General features: G+C 40.8%; 1 protein-coding gene across 1 annotated transcript in view; it reads left to right on the top strand.

Annotated features, from left to right (window-relative positions):
* The first annotated feature begins 847 nt into the window (after positions 1–847).
* The window catches only part of trappc10 (trafficking protein particle complex subunit 10), a 33,111-nt gene continuing 12,834 nt past the window's right edge, over positions 848–21,124 (top strand). Inside the window, exons 1-14 of the mRNA XM_088353071.1 lie at positions 848–1,048; positions 3,080–3,161; positions 6,082–6,217; positions 6,278–6,477; positions 6,542–6,737; positions 10,801–10,912; positions 10,987–11,234; positions 12,798–12,944; positions 15,178–15,292; positions 16,769–16,845; positions 16,913–17,004; positions 17,628–17,768; positions 19,597–19,694; positions 20,490–20,599. Of these exons, the coding sequence (XP_088209197.1) occupies positions 994–1,048; positions 3,080–3,161; positions 6,082–6,217; positions 6,278–6,477; positions 6,542–6,737; positions 10,801–10,912; positions 10,987–11,234; positions 12,798–12,944; positions 15,178–15,292; positions 16,769–16,845; positions 16,913–17,004; positions 17,628–17,768; positions 19,597–19,694; positions 20,490–20,599 (1,809 nt within the window). The 5' untranslated portion in view covers positions 848–993. The remainder of the gene's footprint in view (positions 1,049–3,079; positions 3,162–6,081; positions 6,218–6,277; positions 6,478–6,541; positions 6,738–10,800; positions 10,913–10,986; positions 11,235–12,797; positions 12,945–15,177; positions 15,293–16,768; positions 16,846–16,912; positions 17,005–17,627; positions 17,769–19,596; positions 19,695–20,489; positions 20,600–21,124) is intronic.

Genomic DNA, 21,124 nt, shown 5'->3' with positions numbered 1-21,124 from the left:
AGAGTTACTTTAACAGGATTACTTTCAATCACTTTTGGATTACTCCAGTACCAAATACTCTAATAAAAGACAAAAGAAACTAAATATGAATAAAATGATGACTCACAACACGTGGTAAGCTTTCTCTCCTGGCTTTGATCTCCGGCATAACTAACATAAAATGCGACAGAAACAAAATGAAAATAAGTCCAAACAGCTTGCCAACATCATTTTTGCCGTTCCATGTATTCTGTTACTCCCCAAGCCTGCACAAAATTTAGTCATTTTATTCATATTTAGTTTCTTTTGTCTTCTCATCTCATCAGCCGTACCGCTTATCCTCATTAGGGTCGCGGGGGGCTGGAGCCCATCCCAGCCATCTCTGGGCAGTGGGCAGGGGACACCCTGAACTGGTTGCCAGCCAATCGCAGGGCACGCAGGGACAGACAACTCATTTACTCATTCACACCCAGGGACAATTTGGACCCGCCAATTCACCTGAAATGCATGTTTTTGGAACGTGGGAGGAAACCGGAGTGAAACCCACGCAAGCACGGGGAGACAATAGACATACAAACTCCGCAAACTCTGGAATTGGATTTGAACCCACGACAGGTTCCCATGACATGAACTGTGCCGCCCAAGCGCTAACCACTGCGCCGCCGTGCTGCCTTTCTATTGTCTTTTATTAGCATATTTAGTATTGGAGTCATCCAAAAGTAATTGAAAGTAATCCAGTTAAAGTAACCCTACCCAACCCTGGACATACTACAAATATACAGTACTACAAAACGAAATGTAGCGATGTCCTAACTGCAGCTGTCTTCTTAAGTGACGTCACCAAACCCGGAAGTTTACGCATGGGAGCCCCGCCCCGGCTATGCTCTGGCAATGACAGCCGTCGGCTAGCTTTGACTAGCCTCAATTAGCATCAACTAGTACCACCGGATCCGAACCGACTGCGGCGTTTGGACCCAGCCGGTTCCGTTTGATGGAACTCGGCCTCCGAAGCACATGGAGAAGAGTGCCGCCATCACATACGCAATGGAGAACAAACCTATTGTCACATGTGAGCTCTGTCCTAGCTTTAGCGCTAAGTGTTAGCGGCGAGATCCGTCGCTAGCTTTAGCATTCAGGAGTCTCATTTGATGCGTATACAATATTGAATTAATTTTAATCAATAAATCCAATTTAAACAAAGATTTATTAACTGCATCAGTAGATAATCAAATGTGGCGTTCCTTTCATTCAATTAAAATTAGAAGTCTCTATTGTCATTAATAACAACGTAGTTGTTTACGAGATTAAACATGGCACTCCAGGAGAAACATGTCAAAAAGACTTGTAAGGAATAAAACTGGATATTTCTATCCACTTTTTTCCATTTAAATCATTTTGCCACAGACATAACTTCACAAAATGAACCAATCACCTGAAAAGACCCATCCATCCTTCCATTATCTGCACCGCTTATCCTCAGTAGGGTCGCGGGGGTGCTGGAGCCCATCCCAGCTATCTTCGGACAGTGGGCAGGGGACACCCTGAACTGGCTTCCAGCAAGTCGCAGGGCACACAGGGATAGATAAAAACTCCTAGGGACAATTTGGAACAGCCAATTAACCTGAAATGCATGTTTTTGGAATGAGTGAGGAAACCGGAGTGCCCGGAGGAAATCCACGCAAACACGGGTAGAACATGCAAACTCCGCACATAAGGTTCGATCTCATGACCTTAGAACTGTGCCGCACACGCGCTAACCACTGCGCCGCCGTGCTGCCCCTGAAAAGACCCGTCCCCCCAAATAACTTTGGACGCTTCTTATATTAATCATTTAAACAATTTATCACATCTTTATAACATGTAATAGTCCATTTAGAAATAATAATCTGATGTTTTCCCACATCGTACTCCTGCCTTACAACAATATAATTTGCTAATCGTTAGACGAACAGAAATTTTCTCATGTAAATTAAAAATAAAAATAGAATTTGAGGGTAGGTAGGCAATATTGCCAAGGTAATGCTGGTCGGAGTGCATTCAAGGCACGAGGAATGCTTGGCGTCAATTTTTCCCAACAGTATCCATTGACATTCTTTAATGTTGGAGTTAGAAACATGTCAGGAAACAATGTAATACAAGGATAGCCAGGTAAATATTTCCTAGTTGTGTGCTTGTTGACTCGTCTAAGTTGTAAGTGCAGTCGAGTCGTGATCAATTTTTCAAATCTAGTGTTCCTCAAGTTCCTATCGACCTTTTATTAGAACTGTCATTGCAACAAACATGGTCAACATTATTTACAATGAGATTAGACGAGGCACTCCAAGATAAACACTTACTAAAGACTTAAAGGTGAAAATTAAGATAAAAAGAATGTTAGGATAAATAGTCAAACACATTTATAATAATAATAATAATAATAATTTCCTTGTATTGTCATTCTGTGTAACAATGTACACAGAACGAAATGTCGATTGCACCTGACCCGTTGTAGCGAGCCGATGCAGCCGCAGCCAACAGAGGGCGCCGCCGACCACTTTTTAAGTCTTAGGAATGACTCGGCCGGGGCGCGAACCACCGACCTCCCAGTCTCAAAGCGGGCGCCTTACCATTTACAAGGTAGTGTTTGGAGACTGTCAAGAACACGCTCACATTCTTGACTCTTTCTGGGAAATTGATAGAGAAGGGATTCCCAGCCCCCTCGCTCACCCCCTTTTATACGCCTTTAAAGTCAAGCAGGGGAGTCATTCGGTGACAGAACCCCTCAATTTCAACCCCTAAATGCCGAGAGCCAAGCAGGTTGATTTTAGGTTGAACAAAAACATTTTGGGCTGACTCTAAAATAAAACCTCATCTCACAATTTGTTAAATGTATCATGTATGGGTTTCTTAGTGACCTATCTGTTAAAGTGAAAAATTCCAAATTTATGTTTGAAAAAGCCTGCATTTATTCAAGGAGGTGTGTTATATGGTAGCTTTGGTTAGGTAGATGGTTTCAGCCAGATAAATGGTGCAAAGACAATAGAAGCAACATTTTTTCAAAATATAAAAGTGTAGGAATGGGAATGCTGAATATAGTTTTTGTTTTTTTTTTCTGTTTCAGGTGCCGGAGACCAGGCCTTGTTCACGTCCCTCTACACTTCCCTTGCTCAGCAGCTGCCCAGAGAGCCCATGGAGTGGAGGAGGTACTATTATTGACAACAGATCATATACAGTAATCGCTTGCTGTATTGCGGTTGACTTATCACGGTTCGCTACTTTGTGGATTTTCATCGTCTATTGTGTTCTGCATTTTGATTAGCTAAACCAGGGGTCTGGAACAATTTTTGACCCAAAGAGGCATGAAAGAAGAATAAATAAAATTTTCAAAAGAGCCATACCACATATTTTAAGACAAAATTCAACAAAACTGCCAAACCCACTCTCCAGACACAAGCTAATTCCTCAGAGCATTTTATTTAACTGAGGGATATTTGATGACTGTTTGCATAGCTCCGCTCATCCCTACCGCTCACCTAATCAAATTGCTCTGGTGCTTTGCTGGCGTTTTTGGGTGTATACAGTTTTTTTTCTGTGAGATTTTGTAACCACAATTTAACAAATTGGCATGCTCATGCAAAACTTCGAATGATAGAGGGACTATTTACATCTGCTAAATTTTATATTCAAACCAGATGTACTCATGAATAAAGTTATATATGGCTCGCGAGCCATAGGTTGTCGACCCCTAGGCTAAACAGTCGCCTCGCCCCTTTTTTGCTTGACTGCCTGCGCTCCAATGACGTTTCATTTGAGCTGTACTCATAAGTAAAAAGCTTGACAAACAAACATAATGTATGCGCAAGTTTCTCGAAAAAGCTCTCGCGCTGCCAAAATGCTCTGGACCAGGGGTCGGAAAACATATGCCTCGTGAGCCAGATGTTTTTTTTTTTATGAGTACATCTGGCTCGGAGATAAGGTTCAGGTCATGTGATTTTTCTATATGTCGTTCAAATTTTGGAATGTGCAAAGCCGATATTGGAGGTTTTTCTGTGTTGGGTGGGCGTGTGTGTGTTGGGTGGGCGTGTGTTGGGTGGGCGTGACTGTTTGTTTGAATGACCGTGACAGGCTGTTGTATGCGGTCAAACAGTGGGGCAGTGGCTCAGGAGGTAGAGCGACTTCTCCGGGTTGAGTGTCAAAGTTTCCTTCGGCACAAAACTAAACCCCTGTGCCTCTGATTAGCAGGTCGGCTTTGCATGGCTGACGCTGCTATCGGTGTGTGTGTGTGAATGGGTATCTTGTTTCAGACTGATTGCCATGTTTCTGTAATGAGTATATTTTTATCATATCTCAGCTTTCCAATGATTTGTGGCATGACGTTTTTCAGTGACTGCTGACATACACACACGTATTTGCTTCTCAACAGTTCGACACGGAACTTTTAGGGGCGAACATTGTATGTTCACTGTTGGGACAGTTTATGACAACCCACAGAACAAACTGTAAACACCCAAAAACGACAGCAAAGCACCAAGAGTATTTTGATAGTGAGCTGTAGCACGCAAGGTAAAATACTTCTGTATCCTTCTCGTTTGCAGTATTTTGTGACATGTTTACCACAAAATCTTGCACGCATCTTGTTTTGAAACCATTATTTAGGAAAAAACTACGGTCAAAATGAGCCTCAAGACTCAAGAATCTGTGACAGGGAGACAAATTACAAGTTTTATATTTATGGGACACAAGCTCTGGCATGTTTAGCTTTTAGAATTAGCTCTTGTTTGGAGATAGATATGGTCTAATTCACTCTCTCTCCCCCTAAATTATATTGGGCCCTTTGGGACAAAACGGTTCCTGAGCCCTGCTCTGGACGCATAAAAGCAGCAAAAGGTTGAGGAAAATGCTTTCTATCGCCCAAAAAGTTGAACTTCTCCACTCGCTAAACTTGATCTGGAGCCGCATGCGGCCTTTTGGTGCTCCCTAGTGGCTCCACAGCTCTTTTTCAAAAATTTATTATTGTTTTATTATGGAAAATATTTTGTTTCTGTTGGTGGACAATGTAACACAAAAATTCTTGAAATTTTACAAGGAATACAGATAACTGAAGTATGTGTTTCCTTCTTTCATCCATCCATTATCTGCACCGCTTATCCTCAGGAGGTTCGCTTGAAACCGAAGCCCATCTCAGCTGTCCTCGGGCATTGGACAGGGGACACCCTGAATTGGTTACCAGCCAGTCGCAGGGCGTGTTTCCTTCTTTATAAGGCTTATTTAAGGCTTTTAATTTTTTTGAAAGCTCCAAACATATATTTTTTTAATTTTTGTTTTTGGTCCAATTTGGCCCTTTCAACATTTGTGTCAGCCAACTCCTGCCTAAAAAAATGCTCTTTTTATCTGCCGATAAAGTCTCAATCCAATACCTAGAAATTACATAAAGGGAAATCAAAGCAGACCCATCCAATTTTTCCGATTTGTAAATGTGCATAGATATACATACAGACATATGTTATACTTATATATTTCATATATTTTTACAAATAAGCTAATATCATCAAATAAAAATAAATATTAGTTCCCTGTTTTTAAGCACAAAATTTGTTGATATGCATTGAAAAAGACGGGTCAAGAGTGGCACCAAAACAAAAACAAAATTATTAGTAGTACTTGCCATTATATATATTTTTAACATTTTTTGGGGTGGGTGAAGTTTATTCTGGTTTTAAGATTTGATGACTGCAAAGGAGATGTCATAGGATGCCAGTTCCTTATTTTGCCTACTATTGCACACTGTTCTTTGTTTAAACTGCATCATTGTCGCTATTGGCAAATCATGTTGCTGTTCTTTGTTTTCCACATTCTGTAGAGTAGATCTGCTTTTGTAACATTCAAGATTTTATAATAAAGACTGGCCCAGAGGAGGGCCTCAAATCAGGGAATAAAATTCATTTATCCTTCTCTCTCCCTGTTCTCTTTGCTAGTTCAAAATCCATCTCAACAGTGGGGCAGATAAAAAAAAAGCCTGGCAGTCTACATGTGGCCCCTGGGCTGTGGTTTGCCTACCCCTGCCCTAGCTCAAGAGAAATGATGCAATATTTTTTAGTGAGTTTTTGCGCCTTGTGTTTTGAGGACGTACGGACGTGCTCCCAAGATGATTCACCTGGAGGCCAACTTTGTCCAGTTCAAGGAAGAGCTGCTGCCTAAGGATGGCACCAAGGCCCTGCTTACTTTCCCCTTCTTGCACATTTACTGGACAGACTGCTGTGTAAGTACGCATGTTCGCCACAGAGTAGCGCTCCATTCGCTCAGCCTAACTCTTGTGCAGGACACGGAGGCATACCGGAGCTCAGTCAAGGAGGATGTGAGCCGCTGGCAGAGCAACCTGCGGAGCCACGGCTCAGCAGATTGGCTCATCATAGTGGTTGACGGTGGTGAAGCTCGAAAGAAGAACAAAAGCAACATCCTGCCTCGATCCTCCATCGTTGACAAGATCCGCGGAGACTTCTGCAATAAGCAGAACGACAGGTGGGTACGGACGGTTCTTTTCAACCGTCCCTAGTCACTGAGTCCTGGGCCGTCCTGTGGGCAGGTGTGTGGTGCTGACGGACCCGCTCAAGGACTCGTCGCGCTCGCAGGAGTCGTGGAACGCCGTTCTGCTCAAGCTGAGGACGCTCCTCCTCATGTCCTTCACCAAAAACCTGGGACGCTTCGAGGATGACATGCGCACCCTCAGGGAGAAGCGCAACCAACCCGGGTGGAGCTTCTGCGAATACTTCATGGTCCAGGTCTGGTAGAATTCTTGGTCACTTCTGTGGAGTCCAAAGTTTAAGAAAAAGGCTAAACAAGCCAGCCTTGAAGGTTAGACGGATTTGGGGGCCCAAAGAATAAAGGGCTAGCAATATACTGTAGATGGCTACCAATATAGATGACTATCATTATAGATATATGGCAGGATGGATGGCAACATAGATGGGTAGAAAGATGGCTGGATAGCAAGATAGATGGATAGCTAGCAAGGTAGCTGGCAAGATAGCAGAATAGTCAAGTTAAGTCACGTTTATCTGTATAGCCATAATCACAAGAAGTCTCAAAGGGCTACACGGACCACATACTATTACAGACTAAAGACAATAAATACCGTATTTTCCGCACTATAAGGCGCACCGGGTTATAGGGCGCACCCCGAAAAAATAGTTTTTGGTCCTATTTTTGACATACATAAGACGCACCGGATTATAAGGCGCTACAATGGGAACGTGGACATAACAGTCAGATAGTTCAGTCCAACTTATTACCCCCTTAACATTCCGAAAGTTTGCAAAGACGCAAATACGTGTCGAGAACACGTGCGGATGCGGTGTCCGTAAGATGTCACTCAAATGCATCGTTCCATCATTCGGAAGGTTAAAGTCTTGGGATTCAAGAAATGATAACCATTCCTTAGTATCTATTTTCTTTTTCGCTCGCAACTTTACTGTGCATATGACAATAAACACTTGGAATTGAGTTTAATTTAAAAATAGACACTCCATTCCATCCATTATCTGCACCGCTTATCACAGAAACATCGAGTTCAGTCTGAAACAAGATACAGGGACAATATAAAACCCGGAATAGCTCACCGAAGTCGTTGTGTTCATAATAATGTGCAGGCAATGTCCTCTTATATCCGTGAGGGTAGTAAATCCAGGAGAATACAATATTTACAAATACAGAATAGAAAAAAATGCTTTCTCTATGCCGTCAGCCACATGCTATACGCATTCATCTTTTTCGGCCAATTGCAGGCTTTGTTTCGCCGTTTAAGCCAATGGCAGCCTGTAAATGATAAAAAGGATCCGCCCCTTGACCTCTGAATAACTTTAGCCAATAGTGATCGATTCAACTGATGATTGACACATCTTTTTCGGCCAATTGCAGGCTTTGTTTGCCGTTTAAGCCAATGGCAGCCTGTAAATGATAAAAAGGATCCACCCCTTGACCTCTGAACAACTTTAGCCAATAGTGATCGATTCAAATGATGATTGACACATTGGTTAGCCAATGAAACGCCGGTAAATAAATCCCAGCATACACCGCGTACTACTTGGCGTTCGGGGGAAAATCTAGTCGGCGGCTGCAAGTTAGTTGGAAAACTTTGCAATTTTAAAATTGATCCACAAATAAGGCGCACTGTATTATAAGGCGCATGGTCAGCTTTTGAAAAAAATAAAGGCTTTTAGGTGCGCCTTATAGTGCGGAAAATACGGTACATAGAATACAATTATCTCAGGACAGCTGCAATATTGATGGGTGGCAAAATAGGTAGCAAGATACATCGATAGATGGCAATTTATAAAGATAGCCCGATAGATAGCCAGCAGTATGGATGGGTAGCTAGATAGATAGATGTATAGCGAGATAGACAGTAAGATGGAACAATAGCAAGATAGCTAGCAAGATAGAGAGATAAAATGATGGATACCAAGCTTGATGGATAGCAAGATAGATACATAGCAAGATAGATACATAGCAGAATATATAACAAGATGGAAATATAGCAAGATAGACCAATAGCAAAATAAATAGATGGCAATATAGATAGCAAGATATACAGCCAGTGTGATAGATTGATAGTAGCATAGATATATAACAGCATAGATCTATGGCAAGATAGACAGATAGCAAGATAGACTGATATATAGCAAGGTAACTAGCAAGATGGATTGATGCCAAGATAGATAGCAGGATAAAAGAATTAATTGATGGCAAGATATATAGCAAGATGGAACAATAGCAAGATAGCTAGCAAGATGGAGCAATAGCAAGATGGAGCAATAGCAAGATGGAACAATAGCAAAATGGAACAATAGCAAGATTTCTAGCAAGATGGAACAATGGCAAGATTTCTAGAAAGAAGAAGAAATATCAAGATAGCTTGCAAGATAAAGAGATGGCATGATAGCTTGCAAGATGGAGAGATTGTGTGATACCTAGCAAGATGAAGAGATGGATAAATAGTAAGAAAGCTCGCTAACAAGATGACTATTAAGATAGTTGAATAGCTAGCAATATAGATGGATAGGAAGATAGGTGGATGGCGAGATAAATATGTGGCAAGATGGATAGCAAGATAAATGGGAAGATAGCAGATATATAGATAGCAAGATAGATCAATCAATATACTGAAGCCATACCCCCTTTTGGGAGGGGGCTAGAGTCAAACTTACATTCACCAAACATTCATTCTTCTTCGCTCTTCCCAAGCTGACACCGAACATTAAGCCCACTGCACAACTAGGGGTGAGTTGCTGTTCCATGCAACCCTTCGTCAGCAGAGAGGCCCGACAGCATACACTAGTTTACCCCCTCCGCATCACATGCATCGATATCAGACATTCTTAACTATCCTTCGCCGTTCACATCTATCTCTAGCACACAGTCCTACGTCCATTAAATTAACCAACCTCACATCCGAGGAAGTTTCACCCCATTCATCCATCCATATAACCATATGTAGGCCTTCCTCTCATTTAATTTCCCACCACTTCTGCACGACATACTCTTTTAGTCAAACAGCCTTCATCCATTCTTTACATATGTCCAAACCATATCAGAACATTTTCATCAATCCTCTCAGCAAGGTCTCTCACCACACCAGTTCTTCTCCTTACTCCTCATCCAGTGGTGTCACACACATACTTCGCAAAAATCTAATTTCAAAGACATTTACCAAGTTAAGCACATTTACTCTCAAGCCCAACTCCTCTGAGTCATACATAACGGTTGCTACCGCTAAACCTCCATACAATCCTTGCTTTGCATCAATTCGCAGATCGCTACATTTCAACAATCCGTACAGCACACCCTTTGCCTTGGACTCTTCACCCAACCTCTTCTTCACATCCTCCTCTAAACCATTACCTCCTGCCATATATGAACCCATATACTTAAAACCATCAACCTCCTGCAACTTGACACGATTCAACAAAATCTGTAATCCACATACCTCAACACCTCATTACCTTACTCTTGTCTGCATTCACCTTAAGCTTCCATATTTACGCACTCTTATCAAACTCCACTACCAAAGCACTAAGTCCTTCTGCAGAGTCATCCACCAAAGCTGGGTCATCTGAAAACAGCTGACTTACCTGCAACCCACTCTTAGGCACTATACCTGCTCTCCCTGCTCTTGCACGCACCTCTCCATCTATATACAAATTGAACGGCCAAGGTGACAGGACACACCCTTCTCAAACCTACTTTTACCGGAAACGACTCGTTGAATTCACTCCCCACTCTTGCACAAGCTCTACTATCCTCATACAAGCTTTGCACGGCACGTAGCAACCTGCCACCAACCCTATTTATCCTCAACACTTCCTACAATGCCTCCCTATCCATCCTGTCATATGCTTTCCCTGAACACACTTTACCACTCCCTTTCAACTTTGTTTCACTCTATGCAAAGATATCCATTCTTCTTCTCAGAAACCAACTTCCAATCTCACCTTTCTTACTCTCAACCACGCACATCAGCACCCCAAGTCTTTGGGTGGTTAAGGCCACCCTTCTTCCACCCTTTGCATGATGTTGACTTTTTCTGGGAGATTAATAAAGAGGTTGTGATTCCCGGCCCCTTTCCTAGGCCCCTTTTTAGACGCTTCCTATGTCATGCCGGAGATACAGTGGGAGAATTCTTGTTTTCTGCAGCAGCATTCGATGTAAGCATATTACTCACATCGGATGCCCCCCTCCAGTCAGTCCCCCTCCCACAAAGGCAAGATAGCTAGCTAGCTCGATAAATAGCGAGCAAAATTGTGGAGTCCAAGCGGTCACGGAGGTTTTGTGAAATTTTTTACACAGGAGGAGCTGGCATTTGTCTTCGAGATGCTGCAGCAGTTTGAAGACGCCCTGGTGCAATATGATGAACTGGACGCACTATTCACGCAGTACGTCCTCAATTTCGGCGCCGGAGGTAGGACAATTAAGAGGTTGCCGCCATTGTGGGAAGATCCAGCATGCAGCATGACCATATCTCTACATCTGCAGACACAGCCATGTGGTTGGGCTCCTTCTGCTCTCCGGTGTCCAATTGGAGCGGTTTACTTTTGCGGCGCCCAATCGACATGGAAAAGCGTGACAGCATCCAGCGTGGCACCGCCAATCTCCTGGACCTGAGAAGTTACCTGTTTTCACGCCAGTGCACGCTGCTCATCTTCTTGCAGAGGCCCTGGGAGGTCACACAGCGGGCCCTGGAGCTCCTGCACTACTGCGTACAGGAGCTAAGACTCCTAGAGGTGGGCCCACAAAAAAAAAAAAAAAACACGACCAAAACCACAACCCCCCAAAAAAAAAAAAAACAACAAAAGACCAAAAATACACCCCCCAAAAATGCCAAAAAAGGATTAAAACATGACCAAAACATATCCAAAATATGACCAATATGACTAAAAAACAAAAACTAGCCCAAAAAACATATTTAAGAAACTGACAAAAACACTTATGAATGTAAAAAAACACCAAAAGAAATAACCAAAACCACAACCCAAAAATAAACCAAAGACAATAGACAAATATCAAAAACAACCAAAGCAAAAATACAACCCAAAAAAAACACAAAAAGGAAGAATTAATGGACAAAAAAATGCCCTACAGAAAAAAACACAAAAAAAACCCGACAAAAAAGGATTAAAAATGCCCAAATTCTTAACCTATCCCTAAATACGAGCTAGAAAAAAACGGTCTCAAAAAAACTGAAAAAAACAAACGACAAAAGACTAAGTGACTACAAAACAGCCAAAAAATGACTAAATACACAAAAATTTACCAAAAAAACAAGAAAAAATGGACAAAAAGAAGCCCGAGAACTATGACCGAAAATAAACCCAACATTTTTTTTAAATGACAAAAAGTGACCAAAAACATGGCCAGAAATAAATATAAAAAATACGACCCATAAAAAAGGACCAAAACAGATACATACTTTATTCATCCCCTCAGGGAATTTCACATTTCCAGCAATATCCTCATGTTAAAAAACTAAAATAAGCGATATAGAATACAAAAATACCGAATACAACATGTAGAATAAAGAGTATTTCAATTATGTTAAAAAAATAGACACTGTAATAAAAATAAAGCAAAATATGCAAATGTGTGGGGTTGGGGTTTAATTTTGGCTTTTACTCACCCGGGTGGAGTTAAAGAGCCTCATGGCATGAGGGAGAAATGATCTCCTCAGTCTGTCCGTGGAACAAGACATGACAGCAGTCTGTCGCTGAACCTGCTCTTCTGTCTGGAGATGGTGCTGTGTAGTGGATGTCGTGAATTGTCGATGATTGACAGCAGCTTGTTTTTTTTGCCCGTCTCTCAGCTACAGTTGTCAGGCTGTCCAGCTCTGTACCCACAACAGATCCCGCCTTCCTCACTAGTTTATTCAGACGAAAGGCATCCTTCTTTTTAGTGCTGCCTCCCCGACACACTGCCGTATTGAAGAGGGCACTCGCCACAACAGTTTGATAGAACATCTGCAGGAGCTTTTTGCAGAGGTTCAAGGAAAATAACCCTGTCAAAAAACGACAAGAAAGTAACTACAAAAAGTCAAAAACACTATCAAAGAACACCTTAAGATGCCCCTGAAAAAATGGAATAAAAAACAACAAAATATGACCAAAACAGATTTTAAAAAACGACCAATTAAAAACAAAAAGGAAAAAAGACCAAAACCATCTTCAAAAGGGGACCAAAAAATAACTTGCAAAAGATTTCAAAAAACATAAAATATTCAGCAGCCAGAGGTATTGGCGCCAAACTCCCTTCCAGATGTATTTCAGTTTTACCATTTGTCCCCCTTGCCTTAGGTTCCAGTTGTGGAGGGCGCGCTGGACTGTTGGGTGTTCCTGAGCTGCTTGGAAGTCCTGCACCGTATCGAGAGCTGCTGCGACCCAGCCCAGTTGGCCGCCAACAGCTCGCATACTGTGGGGTTGTGGGCCTATGCCACCGACAAGGTAAGACGCCCAACCCAGGGTTCGTATATGTGATTAAAATCCTTCAGAATGCTTGAATTTTAATGTTGTTCTAAAGCAGGGGTGGCGAACACGGCTCTTGGCCAATAAAAATGCGGCTCTTTGCCTCATCATATTTTCTATATACTGTGGCTCTTTGCCTCGTTTCATGTTTAGTTTTTTTTCCCCCTCTTAAAACACACTTGAATCCATCAGAGTTAATAATAAATAATATTTTGAAATTAATTTGGCAGATTTGTTGTTTTTATGCTGCTCTGGACACAACTGACTGCCAATCATCTGCGTAGGTTACGTCTAGTGCCGGTCAGTGCGTGGTGTGGCTCTTTGACTCTCACAATTAAAAAATTCGGCTCTGTGTCAAACTTGTTCGCCATCCCCGTTCTAAAGTATTAAAGTGCGCAAATTTTGGGTGAAGTGATTTAGATGTACAGACGCTGCCCTACTTATGAATGAGAGACGTTCGTTAGTTAGTTTAATTTGTAAGTTGCTTCAGTGCTATATTTTGTATATTTAAGGTTTATATAAGTATGTTTAAGGCTTGTATAAGTAACCTGTATTGTTTTGCACTAAAAAAATTAAACATTTCATGAAGTAATATGCTCTATAAAGATAAATAAAGTAGAGTTTAACTTACTTTTGGAAAGATGAGTTTCAAGAATTATTTGACTTCCTCCTCTGTGGTAAAAAGTGGCTGAAAAAAGCGACCCAACCGTTTTCTCAACCGCATCAAGCTCCCATATTCCACTTTCATTTCAAATGAAACGGCTCGCTTCTTCCTTACACTATACACCAACCATATTGAATGGATGCACGCAATATTAAACAATAAAAACGTCAGAAATACAGTACACATAGTATGTTTACACACGAACTAGGAAGTAGAACCCGGAATTATTCTTCGGGGTGGATGCTGGGTGACCTCTCACAGTGCCACGCGGCAGAAAGAAGCACTAGAGTAATGACCTCTACTCAGAAAAAGGTGCATCAATATAAAATCTAACTTGCAGCAAAGTCCGGATATTTTTCGACATCCTGAAAAAAATGTATCTACCGTTTTTCATAAGTCGAATGATCGTAAGTAGGGGAGCGTCTGAATTAAAGCCCAAACCAGACCAATTAACTTGATTTGAGGGACCGAGCACAAAGTAAACCCTTAATATCTTAATATTTTATTTTTGATGGCCGGGCCAAGAAACAAAGAGTAATGGTAGATAATATATATTTTTTTAAAAGTCAGCTTGAGAGAACCTTGACCCGGGCCGAATCCAAACGTAATGATTGACATTCTAGGCCCGACTTGAATTTCGGGTCGGCTCGGGTTTAGGATCTTACCACCTCTTCCGTGTTATATGTCGAAGTGTCCTTGGGCAAGACACTGAATCCCTAATGCCCCCGATGAGCATGGCTGACACTGCTATTGGTTAGTTAGTGTGTGTAAAAAAGGAAAGTGTGAAGCAAATTGTAAAGCGCTTTGGGAGGTCTTCAGTAACTTGAAAAGCGCTATATAAATCCAGACCATTTATATAAATGCAGACCATTGTAAAGGCTTGAAATTGCTGCCGTGTTTCACGTAAAAATGACGTAGACACTGCTCTCATGGCTTTGGTTTGGCATTAAACTTCTTCTCTTGTGATCATGGCAGCTGGCACTAGTTTTTATGGCATTGTCCTGAATCATCATCACCCCCTATCATCATGTTCATGCTCTAACTAAACAGGGCACTGTGAAAGTTGTATTTGGGCAAGGATAACATATCAAATATGCACATGTATTATGGGCCTTGTCAAAAATGATGGTAGCGTTTCTCAGTGGGAAATTGTGATGGGAAGATTTTCTTGCAACTGAAAATGTAAGCTACATATTACCGTGATTTTACCCAACACCATTATGGGGAGAGATTTATTTCAAACATTTTTACACATGTTTAGATCCATAAATATATTGGTGATATACTTGAGATTTATAAATCATTTGTCTTAATAAATGCATTCAAGATAAAAATGGGATATGGCAGCTATATTTGTGGATCTGCAAAAGACCTTATTCACAACGGATTTCATCTTTTTAAGGCAATAGAAATTCAAATAATTGAATTTTGAAAGTCCTTGAAAGTGATTGAATTTGGCCATGAAAAATAGTGAACAAATCCTGCAAACCAACCTGGGTGTACTGGAGAACTAATCCTGACCAAGTGGATGGGGTCTGGTCTTTACAGCTAAAGTCTCTGGGTCTACTGTGCGGGTTGGTCTCCAGCAAGGGCCCCACCTCGGAAGACTTGAACAGGATAGTGGATCTACTGGCTGGACTGGGAGATGAGCGGCCTGAAACTGGTGAGTGGACATCTGCTAAGAAGTTGATTCTGTTTTAAAAGGGACATTGTTAAGTGGTTCGCAACAAGTCTGACCTCCCAAATCAAGAAAAAAAATCCACTTCTCAAATTTATGCAATGAAAGGATTGTGCAGTTTGAATGAATTGTCTTTATAGTCATTGATATCAACGTTGTGAAACATCATAGCCAACAAGATTAGACCTGGCATTTTAGGGTAAACGTGTAAAAAAGACTTATAAAATTAAAAAAAAAAGACTACCAAGGTCTAAGGCAAAAGTTAGAACAATAATGCAATGAAAAGAAGTGCAAAAACATTCAGCAGCAACAAAATAATTCACAAGGTATATATTTTCATGGTTCAGTGTAATAACAATTAGTAACTGAAAAAAAGTCAGGCCCCGGTGCTGTGGAATGCTCTTCCCCTGAGATTCAATCTGCAACCTCAGTGGAAATGTTTAAATCGAAGCTTAAAGCACACGTCTTTTCTATAGCATATGAATAACCTATATTTTATGATGACAATATCTGTATTATTTGCCCTCATGTAGGTTTTAGATCAGGTCATATGGTGTCATAATTGTCTGTGGTTTGCAATAATCTGTGGTCTGTGCAGCCCTTTGAGACTCGGAAGATATGTTTCCCCAGTTTTGTGCATTCATTTATGGTAGTAATGGCGGATGAAGCTGTCTCTGAGTCTGTTTGTCATTGTTTTGAGGGACCTACTCGCAAGCCTCTACTCGTTACTATGCTATACGCTCATGGTTACGCTTCATGTGGGTTAGTGATCTAAGGGAGCGGCCCCTATTAAAAATATCTGAAAACGCCCCTGTTTACATTGGTGACCAAACTTCCGCCATGTAAAATGAACGGGCCCATTTATTACGGATGGGAAAAATTTGGGCCCTTTCATTCCGAATGGGACAAATTTCACGTTACACCGTCGCCGTAGTAACGTCCATCACTAGCAAGACATAGCACACAATTCCTGGTCAAGACGGATTTTTTTATATATATTTCGTTAGAGTATTCTCAGTCACCTAGGAGGAGTTGTTAGCCAAACTTTGGCAAACAAAGATTGATATAAGAGCGGAGGATTATAGTAATTGGGGCTGGCTTCGCCTTGCAGGTCCCTGCAGTAAGAGCGCCGAATCCTAACCACGAGAGCACCAGTGATATAGATGACGCCTTGTACTCCAGTGCGCCTTGTATATGAGAAATATTTAACAAAATACTTTTTTTAGGGGTGCACCTTATAATAAGGTGTGCCTCATAGTGCCTAAAGTACAGTAACTAAAAATAAATGTTTCAGGGGAGTGCTTTTAGAACAGGTTGGTTTCCTTATCTGAGGTTTAGTTCTTCTGTTCTCTTTGCAAGTTCAAAATGCATTGATGTCTTCGCTCCTCATTTAAATGTCTTTAACTATAATCCTTTCATGTTGTTTCTGTGGCCTGGTGTCCATCGGCTACGTTCCTTCAGTCAACAGTCTGCAGAGTCCCTACAAGAAGCTGAAAGAAGCCTTGTCATCTGTGGAAGCTTTCGAAAGGCATTACCTGGTACGTCCTCTCCCCGTCTTTTCTCTCGCCCATCCTTATTGTCCCTATTCACGTCCATAACCAATAGGAGCTCTGCCAGGCAGCCATGGAAATGTACCGGACCATTGGGAGACTGCGTTCGGCCCGATTGCTGGGAAAAAGTCTGGCTGAGTTTTACATGTGAGCTTATGGAAATCACTTATATTGTTATTTTTGAATGACGAATGCATTTTTTTTTAATGTGACAGAAAACACAGAACAATTAATTTCTGGGTTGGGGGCGTGTTGGTGTTTGTAGTTCTAATTCCATTTTCACTCGTAGTCCCTATTTTGTCAGGGAAAAATATCATAAAAAGGTAATGGATTCATAAATTGGTATTAGTCAATGAAAATCGATTAGATTTTTTTTCCAATGATAACCATATTTTTGGAACTATAAGGCCTAAAAACCCTGATTTGGCCGGAAAGAAGCACTAGAGTAATGTCCTGTACTCTAAGGTGCACAATACAAAATTTAACTTACAGCAATGTCCGGATATTTTTCGACATCCCCCAAAAAATGTTCGTATTTGACGTTTTTTCGTAACTCTCGTAAATAGGGGAGCGTCTGTACTCTAATTTTTACCATAATGCATGAAGAGCCCAATGGTTTTACACAAATAAACAGGTAGCCCTTACTGTCGTCTCAATTGTATGTGCCTTATAGTCCTGTGTGCCTTATGTATGAAAAATATATGACAAAATACATTTTTATGGGGTTCTGAAATGTGGTAATTTTTCTGTTTTTGGTTCATCTCTCCCAGGAGCAAAGGCCAGCCTAAGCAAGCTGAAGTTTTGCTGGCGGAAGCTCTGCGTTCTTATGTGAGTGAGGGCTGGACATTTCCTGTCACCCACACCAGGAAGCAGATAGGGGAGTGTCAAAAGCTGCTGAAACGGAACGTGGAGTATCCTCTTTTGGCAAAAAACAAAGACAAATATTGAAGCCCAAAATATGGGCACTTATTGTCAGTGAAGGCTCAATGCACTCAAAGACCAAGTTCTGACATGTTGAACTTGGATCAATATAATTTAGAATATTAGGACAAATGTTCAGTTTATAGCTTAGAAGACGCATTTAAAATGAGGAGAGAATACACCGATGGAGTTTGAAGTTGTAAAAGAGAAAAGCAGTGGAATGAACAAAATCCTGAAGCTGTACAATATCCGCCTCGAAGGACCAATTGTTGAGTTTATAGTTAAGTAGACACTTGGAATAAGAAGTGAATACATCAATGGATTTCTAACTTGCAAGGAGAACAGCAAAGTACTCAATCCTCGGATAAGAAGTTAACACCTGTTGTAAAAGCTCAACCTAAAGCCCTTTATTTTGATTAAATCTCCTAGGTTACCAAAAGCTGATCCACACTTATGGTTGTGGAAATCAAAGAACAGCTACATGATTGGCCGATAGTGACAAAGATGTAAACATTGCATAATGGTCAAAACACTGAACAATAGTGAGGTATATTAGTCAAATAAACTACCGTAATATTCGGACTATAGAGCGCACCTGATTATAAGCCGCACCATGTATATTTTTAAAGGAAAAACATTTTGAACATACATAAGACACACATGACCATAAGCCACCTGTGCCCACATTGAAACATGTGATTTTTGCAACGAAAGATGGTAAACAGAAAGAGTTAATAATATACAGTACCTTAAATCGTTTACGCCAGTGGGCTGTCGGAATTTTGGCTGTATGATGTCACCAGTCACTGAATTACGTCACGCCACTTATCATTGGAATGCTTAAACTTTTGGGATTCAAGATTTCAAAATATACTCATCAGAGAAACATCGCTATCAGTCTGAAACGAGATACCTGAAAACTATAAAGCTGCCGTAACTCACCAGTACGTCCCCTGGCCCTCTTCAACTTCTTTGAGTGTCCGAAAAATGGCACTGTTACATCGAGGACAATCCATAGATTCTAACCGTGGAAAATATTTATTACATAACACACGATAATGCAGACAGATCAATAAGAATCCGCCTAAAACATTTCCGTTTCGTTGAACGTTGCGTCTTGTAATCCGTTCGTTTTGCCACATTATTTCTGATGACAAATAAACTCTTAAAATGATTTCCAACATAGTTGTTAACCCGCCCCTTTCAATTGACACCTTTTCCAAGATGATGGTCTTTTTATGCTAGTTCTATTCATGACTAAAGCGCGAAGTTACTTTAATCTTGAGTTCTCCTCGACACATACTGTATATTCCACCACTCTGACTCTTCCTCAACTGCTCTGGCACCCTCTGACAGCCGTTAGAAAGAAAAATGCCTAAATTGGCCGCATCATTGCAAAAGCCGCAGGGTTGAAAGCTTGGGAGAAAAGAATTGCGCCTTAAAATCTGAATTTTACAGTAAATGGAATCTTATGCAATCTCCTTTGCATATGTTGTACATTAAAAATCAGCAAATAAAATAGTTAAGACGGTAGAATACAAAATAATGGCTTATAAAATAATCTAACTCCATTTTTGGGTTGGTTTTAAAACGAAACAACGCACCTTTTAATTATTTTTGCAAAATAACTAAAGAAAATTTGTCAAATTAACCGTCTTGGTTCAACTATTTTTGGAGTATAGGTTTTATTTTTGGTCTGGTAACATTTGGAAGATCATTTTGTAGCCTCTAATACAAAGTTGTTGACATTGACTTAGTTCAGGATGCCAACAGTTACTCGGTTCCTGAGTCTGGTTTGGTTTCCTTAACCGGCGCCAGCTACCTGCAGACCAGCGCATTGCTTGCAGGTGACACCAACCTCGACACGGAAGAGAGGACGAACTTTTGCCGTGACGTTCTCAACTACACCGGTGAAGGTGAGTGTTGGTCCTAGGGCTGCAAAAAATGGTCAATTTTAAAAAATGTCTAAAATCGATAATAGAAATAGTCGACAGTTAAATTCATTGTCAAACAAAAAGACTTATTTATCATGGCAGTAGCTCAGTTACGCCTGAACATTCAAAGCGAAAGGTGGACCGTTAAACAAAATGGAGTCTGGTTTACCTCCTTAAGATTCAAGTAAATTTAAAACCAATACGTTTTAGATGACATGCATAGTACATTTTTACATGTATAATTGGCCATGCAACAGCTTGAGTTTTATGCCAGACTTTGCCTGACAAATTTATTCAAAATTAAATGCAGACTTTGCAGTTAACCACTGAATGTTCTTCACAAAATGCAACTCATATTTGTTTCATTTACTTTTCTACTGCTGCTTATTAGCTTGTTCTTAAATTACAGGGATGAAAAATGTTTTAATTTCAATTTATCATTTTTTTGCCATTGCCTAGAAAACGGACAGAGGTTTATCTATGAATTTATGTCTCTACTGACAGACCACTGTGCCTAATTGTTTTTTAGATAAATCTGCAGTATGTCCTATAAAAATTGATTTTTATTTTACAGATGTTTTTTACGTTTGTCATTTTTTGCATAGTTCAAATTTTTACTAGTATTAAGAAAAAAAACATTCTCAGAGGATTCGACTAATATGTTTGAATAGGTGGTGACTGGTCGACTATTAGAATAGCTGTTTGTTGCAGCCCTAGTTTCCCCTCGCCACTTTTAAAAAAGCCGCCCCTGAAACCTGCCTTGCTTTCTCCCTGTAGGGGGCGTTGTCTCCACCAAGGCCACGCTGGACATGGCCGTCTTGGCACAGCTCACGCGGATCCATTTCATGCCAGATGGTGCTTCCGTGCACTCGGGCGCAACCCTGCAGGTAAGCCCCCGGCTTCCTGCATTTGCTGTTGGCAAATGGTCACAATCATTGATAGGCATGTCGAACTCAGATTGGCTCGAGTGCGGTTCCAGACTTTCTGTTCTCAGTCGGAGCGGATCAGCCAACATGGCAAATGTTGAGCTTTTTTTTCAGTACTCTGCTTTATCATACAGCCTATATTTTTGTAGCATATCTTACTAATTTTACGCACGGATGAAAAGGGGTCTCAACTAACCGCAAGGCATTTATTCACAAACAATGGAAAGAGTTTCATGTTTGGCATTGAATGTGTAAACAAATTGTTTTTCTTTCACAGTTGAATAAATGCATCTTAACATCTGAACCAACTAACCACAAAAATAGAATTGTCATACTGCTTTGATGTAAATGAAAAAGAAATACAAGATAAGAGTTTTAGCAGTGAATGGGCAATAACATCATATGCAACAACCCCAGGCTGGGCCTACCAAAGCTAAGAAAATACTGCATAATATTGTGTATTACTTGAAACCAGATAAATCTTGT

The sequence above is a fragment of the Urocampus carinirostris genome, chromosome 14 (assembly GCF_059441175.1).
Source record: "Urocampus carinirostris isolate Australia breed hairy pipefish chromosome 14, RoL_Ucar_1.0, whole genome shotgun sequence".
In the NCBI taxonomy this organism is placed as follows: Eukaryota; Metazoa; Chordata; class Actinopteri; order Syngnathiformes; family Syngnathidae; genus Urocampus; species Urocampus carinirostris.
Note: the sequence above shows the minus strand (reverse complement) of the source record. Positions and strands in the feature narration are given on the sequence as shown.